General features: G+C 30.1%; 1 protein-coding gene across 3 annotated transcripts in view; it reads left to right on the forward strand.

Moving 5' to 3' along the window:
* LOC119608342 (kinesin-associated protein 3) overlaps nucleotides 1-10,652 on the forward strand; it is a 68,106-nt gene extending 57,454 nt beyond the window's left edge. For all 3 annotated transcript variants that reach the window (XM_037962721.1, XM_037962722.1, XM_037962723.1), the window contains 8 exons: nucleotides 6,783-6,948; nucleotides 7,016-7,276; nucleotides 7,336-7,472; nucleotides 7,618-7,803; nucleotides 7,872-8,579; nucleotides 8,648-9,415; nucleotides 9,479-9,735; nucleotides 9,813-10,652. In XM_037962721.1, coding sequence (XP_037818649.1) covers nucleotides 6,783-6,948; nucleotides 7,016-7,276; nucleotides 7,336-7,472; nucleotides 7,618-7,803; nucleotides 7,872-8,579; nucleotides 8,648-9,415; nucleotides 9,479-9,735; nucleotides 9,813-9,963 — 2,634 coding nt within the window. In that variant the 3' untranslated portion in view covers nucleotides 9,964-10,652. The remainder of the gene's footprint in view (nucleotides 1-6,782; nucleotides 6,949-7,015; nucleotides 7,277-7,335; nucleotides 7,473-7,617; nucleotides 7,804-7,871; nucleotides 8,580-8,647; nucleotides 9,416-9,478; nucleotides 9,736-9,812) is intronic.
* Nucleotides 10,653-11,233: the final 581 nt, after the last annotated feature.

Raw genomic sequence — 11,233 nt, forward strand, 5'->3', positions numbered from 1 at the left:
TAAGCCGATTGGTATACTTTAAGGTGGGTCTAGGACGAATATTTTTATATGTTACAAACATCAGCACAAATCCAATATACCCTCCCCACTAAAGTGGTGTAGGGTATAAATATTTAAATTTTGCCTAATAAACAAAATCTATTCAAAAGTACCTCTTGAAGAATGTAAAGTTCCAAAATCTCCACACATTTTTCCATTCCTGATTTTAGCAATAACAAAACAATAGAAATACACAGCTTCAAATGTTATTCTTTCTCTGTTTTGTTTTTTAAAAAAAAGCAAACTAAGTACAAGAACAACATTTATCATATGAAGCTGTGTGTTGTTGTTTTATTTGTCAAAGCGCACACTGAAAAGATGATTTTTTTAAGAAGTTTTCATAGGTTGTCTCGGATTTTTACTCATATCTCCGTTATTTATGGACCGATTATGCCGATTTTAAATAGCTTTCTTCACGAAATCATGTCTGATAGAATTATTGATAATTCGGATCTCGCAGATATCTGGGAACTTCTGAAAACTGATTTCAACATACACACAGATAGACGGACATGTCTTAATTTAAAAAAATTTAATTATTTTTTATTATTTTTCACAATTCCCCATTTGGGAATCATTCCTTAAATGTTTTTTTTAATCGCCATGACAATCTCTTTTTTTTATTGTTTAAATTACAATAGTAGTGATAAATAAACAAAATTAATTGACAACAACATTTAAATGTTGCATATGCAAAAGTAGAATTTTTTTTTTTACAAAAAAAAAAATATTTATGTATTTAAATAGTATTATGTTGAATAAATATGTATTCAACACGCAACACTTAAGATACATATAACATGCAGTTTTATTTTATTGTATTCGCTTTTATTATATTTTTTTAATTTTGTTTTTCAACAAATCGTAGATTTAGTTGTAGTTATTATTATTAGGGTGGGACTAATATTAAAGATAGAATATATAAAACGCACGATATCTCATTAATATTCGCGATTATTAAGCGATTTTTAATTAAGAATGACATTTCATGAATAGAAATGAAGTTGACAGTGCAATACTTTAAATGTTTGAAACGTCAGGTTTTGTCTATTAGTCGTTTTAAGATAAACAACTAAAGAAATCTTTAGCATTCTATAAATAAAGAATTCAACTAAAATATTCTTTAGACTCCTTGGATCAGTTAAGAGCCTGTTTACTAAAGCCCCCTTCACACGAGCACACAAGTAATATGATCTGTCAAAATTTTGTGTAGAAGAGATGGGATCATCTAAACGCGATATGTAATGAAACCATCACACATTGAGAGAAATTTTTTGAAATGATTCAAAAAACAAGCAAGTCGCATTAGATCAGGGATGTATTTTTATGTAAACACATACAAAAAAGTGAAACAGCTGTTTCCATCTTACTTTGTTATTGTTTTATGCCAATCGTGTAAACACGAAAAATATAAATCAAACGACTTTTATTCTCTTTTTTGTCATACGGATAGAATTTCATTTTACTTTTTCATTTGACTTGTCGTACGTAAAGTGTGATCGTCTGAAGGGCCCTTAAAAAGTTTTTAGTAAAACCGTATTTTTTCATCTATATACAATTATTTAAGTCTCTTATAAACCTTGCCCTTATTTTCTGTGGGTTAAGGTCTAATAGGGTCCGATATTTGGCAACCATTGAGTCATTATTAAACCTAAATGTAAACTAAAACTATTTTTAATAGTTATAGGGTTTTTAGAATATAATAACTCTGGGGAGTAAACCCAAAAGTTGGCGGTTTACTTAAGGTGGAAGTACACGCGGCAACGCGTTATAGGCTTCTGCCAAAAAAAGTTGAAATAGTGTATTTTCATTTAACAAGTTACACATAGTAGTTTGTAACGCGTCTGCCGCGAAAAGTTCACCTACTTTCAACTTTTGACGCGTCGGCAGCTGATCAGGATTGTATTTTATTTTGTGTAGAATAAGAATAAACTAAAATGAAATAAATTTCTTCAACAATGTAGGAAAAATATTAAAAATATACAAAAACTTAAAATTTTTATTATTAAAACATTAATAGTCTTAAAAATCATTAAAAGAGAGATCAAAATAACGCGTGGTCTGTAACTTGCCGCTTATAAAGCGCGAGAAGTTTGAAAAGCGTGAAACCTTTTCCTTTACAAACTTTTTGTAAGTGCCACCGTATTACAACAACAACAAAACTCTACAGTGGATTTTGTTCTTTCATTTGTTGTACGATTATTTAATTTCTTTTGTCAACTACGTGCATTATCAACATTATCATACTTAGACAAAGTCCGTATGTCTTTCCCTCCGTCCCTCCTCTGTCTGTCAGTCGGTCTCTCATGTCTGTGTATGGTGTTATATCCGTATTTTTATTACTGTAATGTTTGTATGTTGTTGTTATTTTATTATTATGATTATTTAGATTTGTATACCTATTATGCAAATGTTGTAAAAACACAACAGCAACAACAAAAGCAATAAAAAACACACCATGGTCTTCTTCTAAACACTTTAAAAGTACAACCATTCCATTCATTTATGTATATTCTTTTGCTTCTTGTTGTCGTTGTTGTCTCTTCGTTGTGTCTTAAAAAGCCAATGACTTTTTAGGTAAATTCCCTTTTAAAGTTCTGAGCTTTTTTTTGAAATGTTTACTGGCAACAAATGGTCGTTATAGTAACAAAAACAACACTAGAAAAGGGTTTATCTGGAAGAGGAATATGCTAATTTTTTTGAACAATAACAACAACAACGAATTTTTAATATGAAGAAATTGAAAAACAGTTTATAAAATATTTTAATTTAAATTGCTTATGCAGCAAAATGAAATCTTGAAGCTGAAACAATTAGTTTTTGGAAAACTAAATTTTGAATTCAAAATGTTTTATATTGAATTGATTTTGGTTGCGATTAAAGTTTTATAATATATAACCACAATTATCAATAGTATAAAAAGAGTTCTGTTTGTTAATAGGTCCAATATTCTAGATTTTAATTCTCCACATTAAGCATATTCTAATCTTAGTGTTTTCGTCAAATGTTAAGCTTTTGTTTGATAATAAAAATGCTCTTTTTTAATTTACCTAACTTTGACCCATAACAATGTGACATTTATAAGTAGTGGGTCACGGTTGCCTTTACACAAAGAAACTGACCTGGTATATTTACATACATGTGACAATAATTATTAAGAACACTGCATTGTTAATAACTATTGGTGTCAATTGAAAATCAATATTCTTTAATACTTAATAAAAAAATATTTCTAATAATAACATTTACCACATGTACAAGATATTATAATTACAATACCCTAGGTCTAACACAAAGTTCAAAAGACTTCTCTAGTCTAGTCTATAGTCTAGTCTATAGTCTAGTCTATAGTCTAGTCTATAGTCTAGTCTATAGTCTAGTCTATAGTCTAGTCTATAGTCTAGTCTATAGTCTAGTCTATAGTCTAGTCTATAGTCTAGTCTATAGTCTAGTCTATAGTCTAGTCTATAGTCTAGTCTATAGTCTAGTCTATAGTCTAGTCTATAGTCTAGTCTATAGTCTAGTCTATAGTCTAGTCTATAGTCTAGTCTATAGTCTAGTCTATAGTCTAGTCTATAGTCTAGTCTATAGTCTAGTCTATAGTCTAGTCTATAGTCTAGTCTATAGTCTAGTCTATAGTCTAGTCTATATCTAGTCTATAGTCTAGTCTAGTCTAGTCTATAGTATATAGTCTAGTCTCTATAGTCTAGTCTATAGTCTAGTCTATAGTCTAGTCATAGTCTAGTCTATAGTCTAGTTTAGTCTATGTCTATGTTAGTCTATAGTCGTCTATAGTATAGTCTAGCTGAGTCTAGTATATAGTCTATAGTCTAGTCATAGTCTAGTCTATAGTCTAGTCTATAGTCTACATATCTAGTCTTATAGTCTAGTCTTCTAGTTAGTTATACTAGTCTATAGTCTAGTCTATAGTCTAGTCTATAGTCTAGTCATATCTAGTCATATCTAGTCTATAGTCTAGTCTATATAGTCTTATCTATAGTCATAGTCTCCTATAGTCTATAGTTGATCTAGCTAGTCTATAGTCTAGTCTAGTTATAGTCTAGTCTATAGTCTAGTCTAGTCTAGAGTCTAGTCTATAGTCAGTCTATAGTCTAGTCTATAGTCTAGTCTATAGTCTAGTCTATAGTCTAGTCTATAGTCTAGTCTATAGTCTAGTCTATAGTCTAGTCTATAGTCTAGTCGATAGTCTAGTCTATAGTCTAGTCTATAGTCTAGTCTATAGTCTAGTCGATAGTCTAGTCTATAGTCTAGTCTATAGTCTAGTCTATAGTCTAGTCTATAGTCTAGTCTATAGTCTAGTCTATAGTCTAGTCTATAGTCTAGTCTATAGTCTAGTCTATAGTCTAGTCTATAGTCTAGTCTATAGTCTAGTCTATAGTCTAGTCTATAGTCTAGTCTATAGTCTAGTCTATAGTCTAGTCTATAGTCTAGTCTATGGTCTAGTCTATAGTCTAGTCTGTAGTCTAGTCTATAGTCTAGTCTATAGTCTAGTCTATAGTCTAGTCTATAGTCTAGTCTATGGTCTAGTCTATAGTCTAGTCTGTAGTCTAGTCTATAGTCTATTCTATAGTCTAGTCTATAGTCTAGTCTATGGTCTAGTCTATAGTCTAGTCTATAGTCTAGTCTATAGTCTAGTCTATAGTCTAGTCTATAGTCTAGTCTATAGCCTAGTCTATAGTCTGGTCTATAGTCTAGTCTATAGTCTAGTCTATAGCCTAGTCTATAGTCTGGTCTATAGTCTAGTCTATAGTCTAGTCTATAGTCTAGTCTATAGTCTAGTCTATAGTCTAGTCTATAGTCTAGTCTATAGTCTAGTCTATAGTCTAGTCTATAGTCTAGTCTATAGTCTAGTCTATAGTCTAGTCTATAGTCTAGTCTATAGTCTAGTCTATAGTCTAGTCTATAGTCTAGTCTATAGTCTGGTCTATAGTCTAGTCTATAGTCTAGTCTAGTCTAGTCTATAGTCTAGTCTATAGTCTAGTCTATAGTCTAGTCTATAGTCTAGTCTATAGTCTAGTCTATAGTCTAGTCTATAGTCTAGTCTATAGTCTAGTCTATAGTCTAGTCTATAGTCTAGTCTATAGTCTAGTCTATAGTCTAGTCTATAGTCTAGTCTATAGTCTAGTCTATGGTCTAGTCTATAGTCTAGTCTGTAGTCTACTCTATAGTCTAGTCTATAGTCTAGTCTATAGTCTAGTCTATGGTCTAGTCTATAGTCTAGTCTGTAGTCTAGTCTATAGTCTATTCTATAGTCTAGTCTATAGTCTAGTCTATGGTCTAGTCTATAGTCTAGTCTATAGTCTCCAATCTAGTCTACAGTCTAGTCTATAGTTTAGTATTTAGTCTAGTCTATAGTCCAGTCTTGGTATTTGGTAAATTACATAATTTCTGATAGAAATCTGTTTTGTAACATGATTTGACGGGAAATAGAGGACAAAATTTTATTTCTAAATGCCTGATTCCTTCGGTCCTCAAATCCGTGTTAAGTAATAAAATTACTCTCTGTAGGGTATTTTTAAGAGTTTCATGACAATTATTACTTCTAACCAATTCCCATCTAATAATTGCAATGTCCAGTACATAACTAAACGAAAATGTGTGCGTGTTAGATTAGAATGTTTTTCTTGAGAACACTTTTATTAACAAACAACTGTTTATTATTTAAATATTTACTTGTACATATGTATGTATGTACTAGTAACAACCCAACAAACCAAGCCATAATCAAAATATAACTACATTTTAAAATAAACTTATAATAAAGAATTTTCTACAACATTTCATAAGGATACTTATGATAGGTTTATTTTAATGGAAATTATAAATACTTTTAAAATAATGCTTAAAAAACGCTTCGTATAGCAACAATATTTGCAATAATACTTGCTGTACACTTAGTTAGGATAACAAGTTTTACAAATGTGATTGTAAAAGACTAATGATCGCAATAGTTTTGTAATTGTTTTCCTATAAGATATCCCGTTATTTTATTGCGTGTTTTTCTTATTATTATTCTTCTTCATTTCAGTCTTCTTGTTTAGTTTGGCAAAGGCAGTGTTTTTAAGTGTTTAAGAGTGTAATTTTATAAAATAAAGTAATATAAAATTTGTGTTTAAAAATGGTAATTTAATTAATATATAAAAAATGCCACATAATAAAACAATGTGCTTTTTTATTTTATAGATGCCGCTTTTTCTATAGGATTGAGGGAGGACGAGTTCATAAAAAGTATAAACAAGTCTTTTCCATTTACCAATAATAGACTAATACGTAAAATATATATAGAAAAGTGCAAAATTGTAGAAAGTATAATTGAAAAATATCAGTAAAGTAATGAAAAATAAAAAATATGTATGAAACAAAAAAAAAATATTGTTTTAATTGAATTAACAAGCTTATAAAAATGTTACGAAAATAAGCTTACTTCAATCATGTTTCAAAAACTATTTTTCAGTAAGCTTATTTCATAATTGCGATTCTAAGCTTGTTGTAAACTGCAACTAGGAATATTATCACAAGGGTTCAATTTTCTTGATAAAATAATTGTTAACAAGCATTTTACAATAATTATCATAATAGTTTTGCAAACCTAACGCTTATGGTAGTAAGTTTGTTATAAACGAATTTTAAAGCTTTTTGGTTTGTTGGGAACTTTTTCTGTTGGTCTTGACCTTTAAATATTTAACTAATTATTGATTTATTTTATTTCACTCTAATTGCAGAACTGTCAGAAAATAATACGTTTACGTTCTTTAAACGCAAAAACAGATCCCGCAGCACTTGCACGTGAAGTCGTGGACAAATGTGATTTAATACACAAATCCCAGTTGGCCGATGTAGAGCAAATAATATTTTATTTGAAAAATCGTAAAGATAATGCTGGTATAGGTAAGTGTGTTTAACAAAATGGAACCAACAGATGTATAGTATTTCCGTTAATTTTTGTAATTTACAGATACACACGACAACAATATGGGTCATCATCGTTCGGCTATTGCCACACACCGAACCTCGGCAAGACCTCATACCACCATGAGTTCTAGCATGTCATCTTCAACACATTCAAAATCATCAGATTCCTCGGATGTTTCCATTAATCATATAGACGAATATGTTGAGTTGTTGTATGAAGATCTAAGCGAACGCATACGAGGTTCGGCTATGATCCTACAAGTAGCACGTAATCCTGATAATTTAGAAGAATTAGAAAAAAATGGTGCGTTGTTTTTTTATTATTAAAAATAAATTTATTTAAATATTTTCATTTTTTTCCAGAATCTTGTTTAAGTGCTTTGTCGCGTGTATTGCGTGAAGATTGGCGCAAAAGTTTAGATTTATCTACAAATATTATTTATATATTCTTTTGTTTCTCCACCTATACGAAATTTCATTCAGTTATAGTTCAATATAAGGTAAGTTGGAATTAAAAGGGGGTTTTCAACTTTCATAGTACATTTTGGAATGGTTCCGGCATTAAAAAGATTCGACTACTGTTCTGTCTTTATTCGAGATGTGTTGTTAAGGAATGATAACTTTATATAATTAATTCCATTACAGATTGGTTCTTTATGTATGGATGTTATCGATTACGAATTACGTCGTTACGAGAGTATGCGTAATGAATTGGATATTCGTAAAAATCCTGGTGGTTCGGCTCCTCTATCGGCTAAGGCAAGCAAGGAGAAATTAAACAACAGCACTGATGATTTTCTAGATCTCATGAATGAAGAAAAACCCAAAGAGGTAAAACAACAACAAAGAATTTTTCACACATAACAAATAATTAAAACAATTTTCTATATTACTCTCAGATGGAGCCACCTCGACGTCGTATACCCGAATTGAAACAACGCCCCAAATCGGGTAATTGGTCTAGTTTTCACAGTTCCATGTCTTCATCGCTTATAAAAAGTCAAATACTAAACAGCAGCTATCATGAAGCTCTCTCGGCGGGAGCTCAAACACCCGACTCAGGTATCTCGACCAATGGTGACATGAAAGCCACCAGCAATGAGGCTCTCGATCGTAATGATCCGAAAACTAAAAAGGAAGAAATCGATCGTCTGAATAAGCAGCTAAAACTTTTTGCTAAAAAACAAGAACAACTTTTAAGGGTTGCCTTCTATTTGCTACTGAATATGGCTGAAAATGTCAAACTAGAAGAGAAAATGCGTCGCAAAAATATTGTCAAAATGTTGGTTAAAGCTTTAGATCGTCAAAATATTGATCTCCTAATGCTGGTTACCACATTTTTGAAAAAGTTGTCCATAGTGGGTGACAACAAGGACGATATGAGCGAACTGAATATAGTGTCAAAATTACCCCGACTCTTCCAAAGTGGTCATACCGATCTGGTGCAAGTTACCCTAAAATTGGTGTTCAATTTGTCATTTGATGGTCAGTTAAGAAGGAAAATGATAGTGGCTGGTTACTTGCCCATGTTGGTTATGTTTATCAATGATGAAAAACATCATGGCATAGTGGTAAAGATATTATATCACATGAGTTTGGATGATAAGGTGAGACAAATTTAATATTAAAATTGTTATAAGAGATAGCTAAATAAATGTTTGTTTTTTTATTGTAGGTTAAAGCCATGTTTACCCATACCGAATGCGTACAAATGGCCACGGATGCTATTATTTTAAATCTCAATTCTAAAGTTGATTTGGATCTAATCGCTCTCTGCATTAATCTTTCGCTTAATCGTCGTAATGCTCAAATTATGGTCGAAGGCAATCGTTTGCACAGTCTCATGGATCGTGCTTTCAAATATCAAGATTCCCTACTTATGAAACTATTGCGCAATCTCTCGCAGCATGAATCCCTTCAGCCCCTATTTATCGATTATGTAGGGGATTTGGCACGCATTCTTACCATTTGCGACGATGAGTCTTTCATGGTGGAATGCTTGGGCATATTGGGCAATTTGTCGCTGGCCGATTTAGACTATTCACAGATTTTACAAAATTTCCAATTGATACCCTGGATAAGAAATATCTTAATACCCAGTGCAAAGTTAGATGATCTCGTTTTGGATACTATTGTATATTTGGGCACTTGTGCCCATGATGAATTATGCGCCTTACTGTTTTGTCGCGCCAATGTAGTGCTTTCTTTAATCGAACTGCTGAAGGCCAAACAGGAGGATGATGAGATTGTTTTACAAATTATTTTCGTATTCCAACAGATTTTGAGACATGAAAGTACACGCGAGTATATGATTAAGGAGACAGAATCACCGGCGTATCTTATAGATTTGATGCATGATAAAAATGCCGAGATACGTAAAGTTTGTGATTATTGTTTGGACATTATAGCTATTAGCGATACCGAATGGGCGAAACGTATTAAGGTAAGATGGTTTTAAAGATAAAATTAACATTGTATCTAATCAAACATTATATGTTACTTGCAGTTGGAAAAATTCCGTAATCACAACTCGCAATGGTTGTGTATGGTGGAGTCACAACAGCACGAAGACAATAACGAAAGCTATAATGATGAAGAAGACGAAGAACACGATTTGGACAACTATTTACGTGGTGAATATCTGGACAATTGTGATCTATATAATACAAATCAACAAAATAAAGAAAGCGAAGATAATGACAGTAACAATAGTAATAATCCAGCTAGTCCCGCCAATTCAACCTACAGTCGTCCAGTGAGCAGGTAAGTTTTTTCTACAAAATACCCCAAAAAGAAAATTTACAAAAAAAAATCTAATATTATTTTTTAAAAATTTTTAGTTTTAGACGCAGTCAAGATCTTGATGATATTTACAACATGACATTTAGTAGCAAATCTCAAAACTCCAGCCAGGGAGACTCTAATTATATGTTTAAATCGAATAAGTCTTTGGATTCCGAAGGCTTGCATGAAGAGCTTTTATTGGCTTAAGAAGAAATTAAAAAAAAAAAAAGAAAAAAGAATTCATAAGAAAATTGTGCTTAAATTACAGTTGAAAGCAAATAGCGGAAGGCATTTAATTAAATATGTAGTTGTTCTTTTTTTGATTTATTTTAATTTGGGAAAAACCAACCATGTTTTGCATTTTTTTAAAGAAATTATAAACAAAATATTAATTAAGTTATTGTGCTGATGATGTTCTTTTAATTAGCTTTCAGTAAACTCTATGGCGAATTAATAATAAATAAAAAGGCCAAATATTTGTAGAAATTTCTTTGCTTAGCGCACATAAATTACATAGTAGTATATAAACGATTGTTTTTTATTTTATTTTTATAGTTTTAATTTAAAAAAAACGACATTTTTTATAATTATTTTTAAGTTAGCGAAAAAAAAAAACCAAAACGAAGCTAGTCCTTGTTTTTAACACAAAAAAAGTTAAGAAAACGAAACAAAACAACATTAATTTTATGTTAAATGTTTAATATATTTTGTTTGTTTAATTAAGTTTATTTTATTTTAATATATTTTTTTTTATTTACGAAATATATGTGATATTTAACTTTCCTTTTAAAACAATAATACTACAATATTAAAGAACAACAAAACGAACGAACAAATCCTTAGAAAATGAAATTAATAAATTGTCCAGTTATTTATTTTTAGTCAATTATGTTTTTCCTCCTTTTTTTTCTATTATGTATTCTTATTACCTACAATTTAAAATTTTGTTAAAATTTTTTTAGAAACAAGTTAAAATTTAATTTTAAGTTTTTTTAATTAAGTTAAACTAATACCAAAATGTGTTTCGTTTTTTTCTTCTTTTTTTCAAAAAAAGCTTTTTATTAAACAATTAAAATTGCGAAACGTACAAAAAAAATCAGAAAAACTGACAAGATTTTTTATTTTAATACTCAAAATTGGCTTAAAGTAGTTGTTTTAAATATTATATTAAAACAAAAGGCAAACGATCCTTGTAGAAGACTCCTCTTTTACTTTATAATTGTAATAATTGTACTACAAAATATTCTTTAGCATAAAAAAATAAATAAACAATTGATTTTTAAATAAAGACATTTAATAAAAACTATATATTAATAAATACAAAAACAACTATAAATAAATGTTTATGTAAAAGAAAAAAAGTGTTAAAATTGTAACAAAATTTTAGGGGTTTATTTTATAAAATGTTACTAATAACCTGAAAATGTTTAGAATTTGTAAGAAAAATTTTAAATATTTTTGTTTTTCTTACCCCTTT

The sequence above is a fragment of the Lucilia sericata genome, unplaced genomic scaffold, assembly GCF_015586225.1.
Source record: "Lucilia sericata isolate MDLA Ls3-8-SP2 unplaced genomic scaffold, ASM1558622v1 Contig000823F_arrow, whole genome shotgun sequence".
Lineage (NCBI taxonomy): Eukaryota > Metazoa > Arthropoda > Insecta > Diptera > Calliphoridae > Lucilia > Lucilia sericata.